Source organism: Oncorhynchus mykiss, chromosome 28 (genome assembly GCF_057628025.1).
Source record: "Oncorhynchus mykiss isolate SJ-2025 chromosome 28, ASM5762802v1, whole genome shotgun sequence".
NCBI lineage: Eukaryota > Metazoa > Chordata > Actinopteri > Salmoniformes > Salmonidae > Oncorhynchus > Oncorhynchus mykiss.
This window is the reverse complement of record NC_143049.1, coordinates 4,507,202-4,522,675: the sequence shown is the minus strand read 5'-3', so window position 1 is coordinate 4,522,675 and position 15,474 is coordinate 4,507,202. Positions and strand designations below refer to the sequence as shown.

Below are 15,474 nucleotides of genomic sequence, written 5' to 3'. Positions count from 1 at the left end.
GAGAGAAAGAAACATATTGTGTACAGCAAATTACCTACATCTATTATCTTATTCTTCTGTCCTTCGTTGACCTTGCCCGCCAGGCAGCAGTGGGCCAGGGCGTTCTGGATGATATGCTTGTTGGACTTAGCACTGGGCTCCTTGTACAGCTTTGGCCCTGAGGGAAGAAGCGAATACCAGCATAAGGAATGCAGTAACAAACAAACAAACAGACAATCACAACACAGCCTGTTCTACACATGGGCTACATGGCTCTGGTATACTGCAAGAGTTTGGTCTCCTTTTGAAAACAGAATACCGTGATTGCAGTGGAGCGGTCCGTACCTGTGTACTCTTGGTTGGAGGGAGTGGAGGAGGTTGTGGACTCGTTCTCCCAGTCCTTCTCTCCGTTATGAGACGGGCAGGACGACAGATTGCCCTCTGCAGAGTCTGGCCTAGCAGAGTCTGGCCTAGCAGAGTCTGGCCTAGGGATGTACGCACACACACATATATACAGTACGAGTGACACATGTGTGGACACACACACAATAACAGATACACATTCACACAAAAAAACAGACATAGACATACAAACCACATATACACAGACACAGAGACATACAGAGAAACAGGGTCAGAGATAGACACAGTTCTCCCAGGCAGCCTTCCCTGTTCCCTCATATTACATCATCCCCAGTGATATCTGTGTCCCTGGATCAGATCAGAGGCATGTGCAGTAGAGCAAAGCTATTGTACAGTCCAATCATTATGGCTGCTAGGATATGGAGAAGAAACACTGCAGTATGCAACAGCAGCTTTAGGCAACTATACAGTGACAAGACAGAATACAACTGCAGCAGCCACACTCATGTCCCAGGCCCAGGCTCATTCATGTCCTAATTGGGGTTAGGGTTAGTGTGTACCCTAGTTTGAAGTCTCTGCATACAAAACAAAGGGCCTGTGGCTCCATGTGAGCCAGCATGGCTGTGGAAGTTACCGTGCCTGGGACGGGAGAGCGCCCGTCTGCTGCAGCTTGGATGGTTCTGACGCCGGGTCTAATCTAGAGGTAACAACCACAGACAGCAGCTTAACGTAGAGCAGCTAGCATGGAGCAGCTAGCATGGAGCAGCTAGCATGGAGCAGCCTCGGAGCAGAGAAAGGGCAGAGTCGGTGAGGCAGGAGTGGAGGCAGGAGGCTGGGCATGTATGAAATGAGGCGGAAGCAGCTGCGGTACTGAGCGGAATTTTCTCTGTCTGTTTTAAAGGAGGTAATTGGCCAACACTTAACCGATGATTCAGCATGACTGTGAAATAACACATCTATTAAAAACATATGGATGTGTCCTCTATGTCTCAGGTCATACTCAGAATGAATGTTGGTGTACTGTATGTGGCTTGCTCAAACATGATTCATAAATATATGTCTGCACATGGGATATTTAGATTCTGTTAGGTATGGCTACCGGGAATTGTTCTCAAAGATATTACCTCAAGTAAAAGCAGATTGATTGATCAATCTGGACTGTGATGCACTGAGATGAAAGTCTAGATGAAAGGCTTGGCCCTCGGCTGGTCTAGGGAGGGGAGTTACTAACCTTCCCTTTCTGTCTTTGGGAGAGCTTAAAAAGAAAGAGATATGGCCTTTCACAGTGCCTAGTTTACTGCTTCCGGGAGTTCCGTGCAAAACAGAGGGGAAAAACAGAGAGCGAGGAGGGAGAGAAGATCAAGAGAGCGAAAACCATTTTGTTTGCAATACCTAGACAAGTCACAAGACACATGAATGTCCTCTTGAAGAAGTATTCGTGCTTTTGATGCTCTGTAAAGCCTTTTTTTGTATCGTAGCCAGCCTGTTTGTGCTTTAGTCAACTCTTGACATGGTCATGCTAAAGGAGTTGGCTAAACTGTATGTCCTTTTTTTACAGATTTTCTCAATCGCGTACAAGTATTTTTTGGAACAATGTTGTTGAGTTCAAAACAAGACACAGACACTCACAACACAGCCTTTCTGTGGCCTTTTGAAAAACAGTAAATGTGTTTTCAAAACATAATTTACCTTCTCGAAACATAAATACATTAATCAAAACTATATTATACCGTCAAAATTGCAAATACATACAATAGAACACGACTGCCTGCAAACAGATGAACACTACCATACTTATCTCTCGAGTCCAAGCAGAAAAAACAGAACATGTTTTTTAAAAGTCCAAGTAGATCAATTATACACCACTGGGCAAAAACTGGCTGAATCAACATTGGCTCCACGTCATTTCAACAACAAAAATTCACTGTGATGATGTTGACTCAACGTGGAAAATTGATTGGATTTGCAAAAAGTAATCAACCTAAGGGAATTGTTATTCACCCAACCTAAGTCCAATGACATGGTGACATTTGTTGTTGAATTCACGTTAGTTGACAACTCAACCAAATGTAAATCCAAACTAACCCTTCTTTGCAGTCACTATATAATGATGATCAAAATTGGAAGTACAACTATCCAAAGTTGCAGAATTATGGGCAATTACTGTCCTTTTATTCATATTTCACGAAACAATTTCATACATATCAAATTAAATACGATTCCTAATTTTAAAAAAAATTATATAAAAAAAGCCCTAAAAATAAGTGTGAAGGATTCATTCATCAGTATCATCCCAATCCAAATCCATGTATTTAATACATAGGCTGGTTCGCTCATAGTTTTATAGACTTTCCATTGGCGCACAAACACAATCCACAACAGAAATAAGTGAAGGTGAATACAATGGAAGAACAACACTGGTCCTGGGTGACTCAGTTGGTAGGGCAGGGTGCTTGTAGCGCTAGGCTAACAGCACTGGTCCTGGGTGACTGAGTTGGTAGAGCAGGGTGCTTCTAGCGCTAGGCTAACAACACTGGTCCTGGGTGACTGAGTTGGTAGAGCAGGGTGCTTGTAGCGCTAGGCTAACAACACTGGTCCTGGGTGACTGAGTTGGTAGGGCAGGGTGCTTGTAGCGCTAGGCTAACAACACTGGTCCTGGGTGACTCAGTTGGTAGAGCAGGGTGCTTCTAGCGCTAAGGTAACAACACTCGTCCTGGGTGACTGAGTTGGTAGGGCAGGGTGCTTGTAGTGCTAGGCTAACAACACGGGTCCTGGGTGAGACTCAGTTGGTAGAGCAGGGTGCTTGTAGCGCTAGGCTAACAAGCGCTAGGCGAACAACACTAGTCCTGGGTGACTCAGGATGCAGGAGTGGCTTCGGGACAAGTCTCTGAATGTCCTTGAGTGGCCCAGCCAGAGCCTGGTCTTGAACCCAATCGAACATCTCTGGAGAGTCCTGAAAATAGCTGTGCAGCGACGCTCCCCATCCAACCTGACAGAGCTTGAGAGGATCTGCAGAGAAGAATGAGAGAAACTCCCCAAATACAGGTGTGCCAAGCTTGTTGTGTCATACAGGCTGTAACATAACAAAATGTGGAAAGAGTCAAGGGTCTGAATTCTTTCTGAATGCACTGTATGCCTCCATCCACACCAAAGCAAAGCTCTTATATGAAGGTCACAATGTTGGAGATGTTGACTTAGGAGTAACCCAACTTCATTCACTTCATGTCCGAAACATTTACATGTATGACACTGATGGGGTAATTTAAAATGTTAAACAATGTGTTAATGTTCTGTGAACAAAACACTTAACAGTGAATTTTGTACTCACTGATGACATTTGCATTTAAAGTTTTTCAAAAGGCGGTCTAAGATATGCAAGTCAGGTACAAAGGCACATTTTGTATCAGAAGTTCTTTAAATGTATTTAAGCATTTGATCATTGCTGTTCTGCGATAGATACGTTTCAACCAGGATCCAAAAATTGCTTGTACACGATTGAGAAAATCTGTAATCAGGCAATTTCTGGCCTCACCTGCGGATCCTCTTATCTCCGGCGTTGCTGTCGTTGTCAAGGTTGAGGGAGGCCAGGGACATGCTGGAGACTGAGAACCCACGCGGTCGAGTACCTGGAGGTAAATACAGAAGACATGTTTGAGTGTGTGTGTGTGAATATATGTGTGTACTAAATACACATAAACAGCCTAAACTCAGCAAAAAAAAGAAATGTCCCTTTTTCAGGACCCTGTCGTTCAAAAAATCCCCAAAACTTCACAGATCTTAATTGTAAAGGGTTTAAACACTGTTTCCCATGCTTGGTTCAATGAACCATAAACAATTAATGAACATGCACCTGTGAAAAAACCGTTACGACACTAACAGCTTACAGACGGTAGGCAATTAAGGTCACAGTTATGGAAACTTAGGACACTAAAGAGGCCTTTCTACTGACTCTGGAAAAACCCTGCTCATCTGTGTGAACGTGCATTAGGCATGCTGCAAGGAGGCATGAGGACTGCAGATGTTGCCCGGGCAATAAATTGCAATGTCCGTAATGTGAGACACCTAAGACAGCACTACAGGGAGACAGGACGGACAGCTGATCGTCCTTGCAGTGGCAGACCACGTGTAACGACACTTGCACAGTATCGGTACATCCGAACATCACACTTGCGGGACAGGTACAGGATGGCAACAACTGCCCAAGTTACACCAGGAACGCACAATCCCTATATCAGTGCTCAGACTGTCCGTAATTGGCTGAGAGAGGCTGAACTGAGGGCTTGTAGACATGTTCTAAGGAAGGTCCTCACCAGACATCACTGGCAACAACGTCGTCTTTGGGCACAAACCCACCTTTGCTGGACCAGACAGGACTGGCAAAAAGTGCTCTTCACTGACGAGCCGCGGTTTTGTCTCACCAGGGGTGAAGGTCGTGTAGATTTGCATTTATCGGCGAAGGAATGAGTGTTTCACCAAGGCCTGTACTCTGGAGCGGGATCGATTTGGAGGTGGAGTGTCCGTCATGGTCTGGGGCGGTGTGTCACAGCATCATCGGACTGAGCTTGTTGTCATTGCAGGCAATCTCAATGCTGTGCGTTACAGGGAAGACCTCCTCCCTCATGTGGTTAGGCTAGGGCCATTCCCCCCCAGAAATGTCCGGGAACTTGCAGGTGCCTTGGTGGAAGAGTGGGGTAACATCTCACAGCAAGAACGGGCAAATCTGTCCGGGTCCATGAGGAGGAGATGTAGTGCAGTACTTAATGCAGCTGGTGGCCACACCAGATACTGACTACTACTTTTGATTTTGACCCCCCCTTTGTTCAGGGACACACTATTATATTTATGTTAGTCACATGTCTGTGGAACTTGTTCAGTTTATGTCTCAGTTGTTGAATCTTATTATGTTCATACAAATATGTACACATGTTAAGTTTGCAGAGAATAAACGCAGTTGACAGTGAGAGGATGTTTGTCACAGGAGGTTTGTGGCACCTTAATTGGGGAGGACGGGCTCGTGATAATGTCTGGAGTGGAATAGTAGAATGGTATCAACAACATCAGACTCCATGGTTTCCATGGTTTCCAGGTGTTTGATGCAGTTCCATTCGCTCCGTTCCAGCCATTATTATGAGCCGTCCTCCCCTCAGCAGCCTCCACTGATATATGTGTAACATGAGCATGTGTAGTGTATGTGTGTGTGTCTAAGAGTGTGTGTGTTACCCGTGGCTCTGGCGGGTGGCTTGGGTGACTCCATGACGTCCCTGTGCATGGACTTGGGGCGGGGCTTCTTTTTGAGACTTCCATGGCGGGGCCTGACATCCATATCCTCCACCTGCTTCAAATGCTTCCTCCTCATGTACTCGTTCTTTATGTAATCTTTCCTCTGCTTGTCGTCCTCTCGCTTCTGCTGCTCCTCCTCCGCTTTCAGCCTAGGGAAGAGGGACAGAAGAGACGAGAAGCTTCAATAATTATTACCCAATCAAAGAGAAGTTACTAAGAGGCACATTTTCACTTAGTCACCCATTGACAATAATGCATGACTAAATTTGAAGTGGGAGTAAGGATTCGCCCCTGCCGGTAGTGTTCAGACCAAGCATAACAGTGGAAAAGGTACAGGTCCCTTGAGGTCCAGACTGACCGTGCTTCCTCCTTCCTCTGCTCCTGCTCCAGCTCCTGCTGCTGTTTCTTCTCCTGCGTCTCCTTCTCTCTCCTCACCCTCTTCTCCAGCAGAGCAGCCCTCTTCACCGCCATGTCCTCCTCTCCCTTCCCATCGTCCTGGAGGTGTGTGGGGTGGAGACGGAGTCAGATATATATAGATTGGAAATTGTTAGATTGGAAATTGTAATCTTGTTGTCATGGAACGTTTGGTGCCAACATGAAGGCTAGTTTGCGGGACAAAATGACATCAGGCAGCACTGTCACATCCTCTCACTTCAAAGATCAACACTCATCCTCAGCTCTGATTGGTCAAATTTATGTCAGAGGGAATTCATGGCGGATGAGTATACCAAACATTAAGAACACCTGCTCTTTCCATGACCTAGACTGACCAGGTGAATCGAGGTGAAAGTTATGATCCCTTATTGATGTCACATGTTAAATCCACTTCAATCAGTGTAGATGAAGAGGAGGAGACGGGTTAAAGGATTTTTAACCCTTGAGACAATTGAGACATGGATTGTGTATGTGTGCCATTCAGAGGGTGAATAGGCAAGACAAAATATTGAAGTGCCTTTGAACAGGTTATGGTAGTAGGTGCCAGGCGCACCAGTTTGTGTTAAGAACTGCTACGCTGCAGGGGTTTACACGCTCAACAGTTTCCCGTGTGTATGAAGAATGGTCCACCACCCAAAGGACATCCAGCCAACTTGACACCACTGTGCATTGGAGTCAACATGGGCCAGCATCCCCGTGGGACGCTTCCGACACCTCGTGCAACACAATATTAGGAAGGTGTTCCTAATGTTACGTATACTCAGTGTATATGACCCATTTGAATGTTGTACAGTGTTGGCTTCATGTCCAGATATTTTTGGACTGGGATAGTAACATGTGTGTCTGTTGAAGCTGATAGTAAGTTCCAGTATAGTGGCATACAGTAGCTCTGTTGGCTCCATTCTCCTATCATGGCTCGTTAGTCTACTGTTCTAGCATTAGTATGTGAGCTGTTTCACCCTTTATCCTAGATACTGTACACACAATTACTGTCCCAGACCCATTTGTAGTCATAGTTTATGAGTCTTCGCATAGTTCATGTGCTGCTCTTACTGTACCTATGGATCAATGAACCATTCTCGTGACATGCTACATACAGTACTTGCACCGTCCTCTCACAATTCTGAAATGTACAGTGTAGCCCATTGTTACCTTGAAGAAGAACCCACAGCACATTTTCTGGTCCTCTCCGTACAGCTCTCCTATTTTCTCCCCCTCTCCACTTGTCTCTAGACCCTGTCCATCCAAAGGCTTCAGCAACGACAGCGGCACCTCCATCAGGTCTCTCACTGGCTGAGACAGCACCTCTGCCAACTTCTCCGTTTTCCCTCCATCTCTCCTCTCCTTCTGTCTCTCTTTGGCTGGCTCTGTAGTGGGCGAGGAGGGACGAGCGCTGGCACTCCTTATCCCCGCCACCGCTACCTCTGTCTCAGGTGGTTTGGTTTGGTTTTGAGGCTCCTCTGTTCCCCCTGGGGCCCCTCTCTCCTTGCCCTCCGTGGCCCCAGGTCCTTCATCGTGTCCCAGGTAGGCAAAGGAGGTGACCTGGGTCTGGCTGGGTGAGAAGCGTCTCAGCCTGGGCAGACTGTCCACGGACGTGGGGGTGTTGAGCATCCGTCTAAAGGGGGTTACCTTGAGCTCGGTGGGGCGTGGGGTGCGTGGGGTGTGAGGGGTGCTGGCATGGAAGGAGGCCGGTCGGCGCTTGAGGCCGCCGGGGGAACGGTGGGCGGCGCGGGGGGAACCACCCGCCGAGGACAAGATTGGGGACAAGGACCCCACGGACCCCCGGCCGGTTACACTGTTGCTGCGGAGCTCCCGGAGCTGCCTGTCGAGAGAGTTTAAATGTACAATGATAACTAACTAAGCAATAATAGTATTGCGACAACTGCTTTTCTCACGATAAACTAGGGATAATAGTACGGTGATAAATGGTTTTAGGTTAAATATATTAACTTCATCCGATATTATACACACCTATTTTTAGTCTGCATTATCAATTATCATGCCAGTCTTGGGTAATATTTATGTGCTATTGATGACCATACCTGTGTGGCGAGGGTGCTGGAGGAGGTATGACCCAGGCCTGTTGCTGTTCCCTCATGGCCATGATCCTGTCCTGCTGCTGGGCCAGCCGCTGCATCTCCGTCTGCAGGAACCCCAGGGACGTGTTCAGCCTCTCGATGGAGCGAGTGTACTCGCCCAGGTCCACCTCTCCAACCCCGACACCTGGAGCGTGACACAGCAGACACCTCTCGTCCATAAGTTGGCTATTACACATGCAGAAAACACTACACATAAAACATTACACGTGCCCCCTAGCCTGGCCCTCTATCATTTTGTGCTGTCTTGCCAATTGGTAATTGTCAAGCCAACGTTGGCAACGCAGCACAAACAGAGCTGGGACCAGGCTATTTGCTCCAAAAAGTAGGGAAGCAAAAGTAGAAAACAAAGGTTGGTTTCATCAGAAGCTACAGTGGTGACTACCTGCACCCTCCTCGCAGGGGGACTTGGGTGCTGCTCCGTCGGGCTTGCACCTCTCCGCCTGGCCCAGGCTTTCCGAAGGAGTGAAGAAGCGATCTGAGGAGGGCTTGTCCAGGTCGTGGCCCCCAGGGACGGGGCTGGTGGGGGAGGGGGTCACCCCTTTCCTTCGCACCACGTTGAGGAAGGCTGTCCGGCCCATCTTCTGACGATGCCGAGTGAACGCTGCCTCAACCTGAAACAGAGGAAAAATCTCTTATTATTTCAGCAAGTTTTAGGGGGAAACCATTGAACATACCAAATTATCCAACAAGATGATGGTGCAAATGATTTATGTTTGATTAGGTTTGATTACTAACTGGCATAATTTGACTGGACGGCTCTTTTAGAAAACCTGCAGTAGTGCTTGAAGACCAGAGTTTTGTTATTTTTCTTTCGTTTTGGATTATACATTGATATGGCACCCAATTCCCTACATACATGCACTACTTCTGACTAGAGCCCTATGGAAATAGGGAATAGGATGCCGTTTGAGACGCTGCCAAAGACGAGAAGCTCTCTGAAGCGTTATTAAGCCTATACCTTCTTCTTCTGGGCCTCGATGGCTCTGCGTTTCTCCTCCAGCTTCATCTTCAGGTGCACCATATCTGACGGCAGCAGGTGGGTGTGGTCTCTGGGAGAGGGCGTGGCCGGGGTCTGGGCTGGGTGGGTGGGGCTGGAGATCTGAGAAGGAGAGAGGGAGAGAGAGGGTGGGAAGAAGAGGGCGAGAGGGAGAAGATAATATTCAAAAGAGAAATGCGGAGTAGGACCAAAAAGAGTTGAAAGAGAAGACAGAGCGACAGAGAAATAGATCAATGGAGAGAGAGAGCGAGAGTCCAAGAGACATTAACATGGAGAGAGAGAGAGAGAGAGAGAGAGAGTTTCTCTACTGACCTCGAGCGTGGCAGTTCGTGTGGGGGGCGTGTTGGGAACGTAGAGTTCAGCGCTCTCGGGGGTGGTCCCTCCACTGCTCCGCCCCTCCAGCTTACGGAACTTCTGCTCGGCGAAGCTGGTCATGCGAACCAGTCCGCCGCCAGAACCACCCGAGGACGAGGCAGGGCTGGGAGCATGAGACATAGGGGCTGGGGACACCGAGCTGGGGTATGGGCTGCTCCTCACCCCCCTCTCTCCATCCCCCTCTGGTAAGGGACAGGATCGGGTCATAGCCTCATAATCAGGGTCCATATCAGAGTAGTCCCTGAGGGAAGAATTGTCCTCGTCCAAACTCTCCTGGATGTCCTCCGACCTCACGTGGATCCCTGTGTCCACTTCCTCCGTAGAGGCTGAGTAGGGGTCGGCCTCGTCTGCCCGGGCCTTAGCCGATCCTGAGTAGCCATCAGGGTTGTCCCCTGGGTCTGATGGTTCAGCTCCATCGTGGAGGAAGAAGCCGTTGGCCCCGGTCCCCAGACTGCTGTGGGGCCTCTCTGTGTGGTGGATAATCTTCAGAGCCTCCTCGATGCTAGGGGGGCTCGATGGGCTGACGGGGCCGCGGCCGTCATTGCCGTTCTCTTTGAGAACACCATTGGAACATCTAGATTGACAGACCGGTATGATCATTTATTAAACACGTTTATCAAAAGAAACTAACAGTTAGTAACATATTTATATTCAGCATATGTATCCCTTGTACACACAACTCGGCTGTCCTACCGTCAGAGCCATCATAAGTACCTGTTCCGGTTCTTGTGTGGCTGAGTCTGCCCGCGCCCCAGTGCTTTGTGGGGGTTTGGTGAGTCCGTGTTGTAGTCCTCCTCAGTTATGTGCCCTGCGGTGCTGCTAGGACCGTTGACGCTGACCGGCTGAAAGGAGAGGTGGCGCCTTATGTCCCCCTGGGGTGCGTGGTGAACTTTGAACACACCCAGGCCCTCGGTGCTGGCAGAGCGGGTCATGCCCCGGAGTGAGGGACCCCAACCGGGAGGGACGTTAGGATCCCCGTCCAAAGGAATCTCAAAGGAGATGCCCCTAGACCGTCTTTCCTTAGGCCACGTCCCCACACAGCCATCTACATAGGACATGGTCCTCTTTATCACACCTGCCCGAAACAGGGGAGAAAAAAGGTTAGTTCCACACGCACAGAGACTAAATCAAAGGGAACCAATAGTAGTTCAGAGTCTTCTGACAGACAAGTGTTTGTGATTCTGAGGAAAGGGGTAGTTCCTGTGTTCTTACCTGAAGCAGAGTCTGGTTGAAGCCTGAGACAGAGAGAGAATTACGATAAAGCTCAAAATCACACCTCCTGTAACTGCCAAGTTGAACTACGCTTGACCTTTCCCAAGCTTGTTCAATAAGGGAACATTAAATAACTCCAGGTTATTACATTTGTACACTCAATATTAAATCATACCTTTTGTGTTCTGGGCTGTCCCCAAAGTCCTGTTTGGCTGGGCCACAGATAGGAGCCATAGCCCTTGCTGACGGGGCTAGATCCCAGGCTGACAAAAAAACACCAATCAGTCAGGATACTCAAGTCAATAAAGGTAGTTGACGTGGTCTGAATTCTGGTGAAAACTGGAATATACTATGCCAATGCAGTTGATTATCTTCATTATCCCCATCATCATCATCTTCAGCGTCACCCTTTTTGGCTTACCTTGTGGGTCAAAGACTCTGGGCTGTACAAACGAAGGCTTGACCACTTCAAACCACCAGAACAGCTCTGCCATAAACACCAGGTAGTTATTCTGCAACAGGGCAAAACACACACGAGTTAGAGAAGGGCAAAGAAAATGTAATACAACCAAATACCAACATGTGTCCACAAGGTGCCTCTGTTAAGACACATAGGAGGCAAAATACAGGGTTCATAAAGTACCCCTGGATGTTTTCCACACGTTGCTGTACTACAGCCTGAATTTGAAATGGATTAAATGTCGATGTTGTGTCACTGGCCTACACACAATAGCCCATCACGTCAAAGTGGAATTATGATTATCGGAAATGCTTGCAAATGAATGAGAAATGAAAATCTGAAATGTCTTGAGTCAATAAGTATTCAACCACTTTGTTATGGTGGGCCTATATAAGTTAATGAGTACAGATTTGCTTAACAAGTCACATAATAAGTGTTTAACAGGATTTTTTTAGGACTACCTCATCTCTATCCCACACACGGGACGGGAGAAAACTGAGACTGGATCAACAACATTGTAGTTGCTCCACAATACCAATCTATTTGACAGAGTGAAAAGAAGGAAGCCTGAACAGACTAAATCATTCCAAAACATGTATCCTGTTTGCAACAAGGCACTAAAGTAATACTGCAAAAAATGTGGAAAAACAATTAACTTTTGTCCTGAATACAAAGTATAACACTATGTATTCAGGACAAAACGTTAATTGTTTTTCCAAATTTTTTGGGCAAATCCAATACAACACATTACTGAGTACCACTCTTCATATTTTTCAGGATAAAAATGAAACGGAAGGGGGCAAAGCACAGACAGAATCCTAGAGGAAAACCTGGTTCAGTCTGCTTTCCACCAGACTGGGAGACAAATTCACCTTTCAGCAGGACAATAACCCAAAACACATGGCCAAATATACACTGGAGCTGCTTACCAAGATAACATTGAATGTCCCTGAGTGGTCTAGTCACAGTTTTGACTTAAATCGTCTTGAAAATCTATGGCAAGTCTTCAAAATGGCTGTCTAGCAAAGATCAACAACCAACTTGACAAAGCTTGAGGAATTTAAAAAAGGTGATTCCAAAGGTGATTCTAACATCTATTGACTCAGGGGTGTGAATACTTATGTAAATTAGATATTTCTGTATTTCATTTTCAATACATTTGCTAAAATTTCTAAAAACATGTTTTCACTTTGTCATTATGGGGTACAGAGGCTGTGGTATAGCTACGCCCAGAGCCATACAGTACCAGAGGCTGTGGTATAGCTACGCCCAGAGCCATACAGTACCAGAGGCTGTGGTATAGATGGGTGAGAGACTTTTTGTTGTTGATTTAATGCATTTTGAATGCAGGCTGTAACACAACAAAATGTGAAATAAGTCAAGGGGTATGGGTACCTACTGAAGACGCTGTGACTGAGGCCAGGGATAGCAGGTCAAGCTGCCTCTGAGCTGCCTTTGTTGCTAGGTAACTGATTGTGTGTGTGTGTGTGTGTGTGTGTGTGTGTGTGTGTGTGTGTGTGTGTGTGTGTGTGTGTGTGTACGCGCATTATTGGCAGCCTCATATAGCTATGTTACCTCAACTTCTAGTGTGTAGTGGAAGAACTGACTAAATACCATCTGGTATAGTTTAGTGTGCAATACACACCCCATAGAGTGTAACCCAAATAAGATGTTATGCTTTTTATGATTTAATGGTAAAAACAGACTCTGGAGACCTCCATATAAGAGTCATTCATTTGCTGAGAGCCTTTTAAACCACATATTTTGACTGGGCTTCTCTCTCTCTACGGAAAAGAGCCTCTCCATTGACCACAAAACTAAGACTGGACATTAGATTCCCAACATGGTTGCTTGGATATTCTCTTTGTATTGTTATAGTTCTTGGACATCAAGTCGAGTTTTGAGTCTAGAACACACTCCTCCACACATAACGGGTGTGAACAGTGTCCCTTTTCACACACGCCCACACACACACTGTGGCTGGTTGGTTAGGGGTTCTGGAGGTTTGGCCAGTTGGGAGTTGGCTCTAGGCCAGCTTTTGGCTGCTCTTCAGGAGCCGTTCTCTCACTCTCTGTCCCTGCCTGAGACACTCACTTGTAGCACTGTTTTCACACAAGCAACAAGCAGTCTATGGAAAAGACACAGTGTGCCAACGGTCAGGGGGAGGACCAGAATCCTAATTGGTTCTGACTAATGTTCCTATACCAGTGAAGGCTGCTGGTATAGGAACTTAATAATGGTTATCAACCACACGGAAACCACGCGTTTGATACCAGTCCTGCCATTATTATGAGCTGTCCTCCCCTCAGCAGCCTCCACTGTCCTATACTGCATGCTATGCATTCTGGGAGTCTATAGCCAGATCATATGGTTTTCTATCTGTTTTGTCCTGCCTCACATCGAAAACATCTCAGTTAAGTGATCAATTCTGTATGTATGATTAATAAATCAGAACCCCATTCAGTATTCTTTGTGGCACATAAAGAATCAACAGTTCTTTACTGACAGTTCTGTCTTCCTTTGATAGAAAATGTAAAAACAACAGAACAAGAGAGGCAGGGAGAGGCAGGCACAGAGAAAGTAGCATGACACTTCTCTCTAAGCAGCCTCTGTTTGTCTGAGGGGGAGACTTTGGCCCACTTTGGCCCTTCTGTTCTGGAATAACCCCATACAAGCATGCACGCACGCGCACACACACACACACACACACACACACACACACACACACACACACACACACACACACACACACACACACACACACACACACACACACACTGACTCATACTCTCATTTGACTTGGCAGAACAGTCAGTGTGACAAAATTGACCCCTCCTACACAAACACGCACACCCAAATCTCCTCTACCCACATAGAGTACAGTACACTAATACAGTGGTTCACAACCTTTTTTGAACCGTGGCACACCTTGATGGGATATAAAATGAAGCTCATCGCCAATTTCCCTATTAATTTATTTAGTGGCAATGGCCGCCATCTCATCTGATCCATACTGAAAACCATCTATTTTCTATTAGATTAAATAGGGTTCATTTGAAATATTTTCAGTTTTACTCATTTGTGTGTACCCCTTTAAAAGCGTCCCGCAAATCTGCACCAGAAAGAAGAAAATGTAGCTCCGGTAAAAAACGCTTTGGGCTACAGACAAGGTCTTCTGCCTTGTAAAGGTGCAACCACGGACACAAAGCCATGCTCCGTTTGTTTCTATGGCAGAGGCTGTGGTATAGCTAAGCCCAGAGCCATACAGTACCAGAGGCTGTGGTATAGCTAAGCCCAGAGTCATACAGTATCAGAGGCTGTGGTTCAGCTATGCCCAGAGCCATACAGTACCAGAGGCTGTGGTTCAGCTAAGCCCAGAGCCAAACAGTACCAGAGGCTGTGGTATAGCTAAGCCCAGAGCCATACAGTACCAGAGGCTGTGGTATAACTAAGCCCAGAGCCATACAGTACCAGAGGCTGTGGTATAGCTACGCCCAGAGCAATACAGTACCAGAGGCTGTGGTATAGCTACGCCCAGAGCCATACAGTACCAGAGGCTGTGGTATAGCTAAGCCCAGAGCCATACAGTACCAGAGGCTGTGGTTCAGCTAAGCCCAGAGCCATACAGTACCAGAGGCTGTGGTATAGCTAAGCCCAGAGCCATACAGTACCAGAGGCTGTGGTTCAGCTAAGCCCAGAGCCATATATTTAGAAATAAATCCTAATCAGACTTTCCTTTGCTAATGATTTTCACACACCTGAGAGTTCCTCAAGGCACACCGGTTGAACACCAATGACTAATATACTTTAAAACATCTACCCTCCCTGTCCTCTTATGCCCCACTATGCATCATTACCCCATTTGAAAATAAGATATGATCCCTTATTGATGCCACATGTTAAATCCACTTCAATCAGTGTAGATGAAGGGGAGGAGGCAGGTTAAAGAAGGATTTTTAAGCCTTGAGACAATTGAGACATGGATTGTGTATGTGTGCCATTCAGAGGGTGAATGGGCAAGACAAAATATTTAAGTGCCTTTGAACGGGGTATGGTAGTAGGTGCCAAGCGCATCGGTTTGTGTCAAGAGCTGTAACGCTGCTGGGTTTTTCACACTCAACAGTTTCCTGTGTGTATCAAGAATGGTCCACCAACCAAACGACAGCTAGTCAACTTGATACAACTGTGGGAAGCATTGGAGTCAACATTTAATCCGTGCAAAAATTCCCTGTCAGTTAAGATCATCACTTTTTTTTAGGAATGTGAAATGTCAG

The 15,474-nt window shown here is 46.7% G+C and overlaps 1 protein-coding gene across 9 annotated transcripts in view; it reads right to left on the bottom strand.

Moving 5' to 3' along the window:
- Positions 1-15,474, bottom strand: part of LOC110508359 (calmodulin-regulated spectrin-associated protein 2) — a 71,136-nt gene that overhangs the window by 3,303 nt on the left and 52,359 nt on the right. For 2 of the 9 annotated variants that reach the window (XM_090225910.1, XM_090225911.1), the window contains 15 exons: positions 11,162-11,252; positions 10,916-11,003; positions 10,741-10,763; positions 10,243-10,603; positions 9,466-10,102; positions 9,115-9,255; positions 8,539-8,767; positions 8,100-8,280; positions 7,210-7,879; positions 5,981-6,117; positions 5,563-5,771; positions 3,875-3,968; positions 1,574-1,639; positions 325-464; positions 39-157 (listed from right to left, as the gene is read on the bottom strand). In XM_090225910.1, the coding sequence (XP_090082036.1) occupies positions 39-157; positions 325-464; positions 1,574-1,639; positions 3,875-3,968; positions 5,563-5,771; positions 5,981-6,117; positions 7,210-7,879; positions 8,100-8,280; positions 8,539-8,767; positions 9,115-9,255; positions 9,466-10,102; positions 10,243-10,603; positions 10,741-10,763; positions 10,916-11,003; positions 11,162-11,252 (3,186 nt within the window). Of the gene's footprint in view, positions 1-34; positions 158-324; positions 465-1,573; positions 1,640-3,874; positions 3,969-5,562; positions 5,772-5,980; positions 6,118-7,209; positions 7,880-8,099; positions 8,281-8,538; positions 8,768-9,114; positions 9,256-9,465; positions 10,103-10,242; positions 10,604-10,740; positions 10,764-10,915; positions 11,004-11,161; positions 11,253-15,474 lie in introns of all 9 variants that reach the window. The other 7 variants (XM_090225914.1, XM_090225916.1, XM_036966836.2 and 4 more) reach the window with 4 other exon arrangements.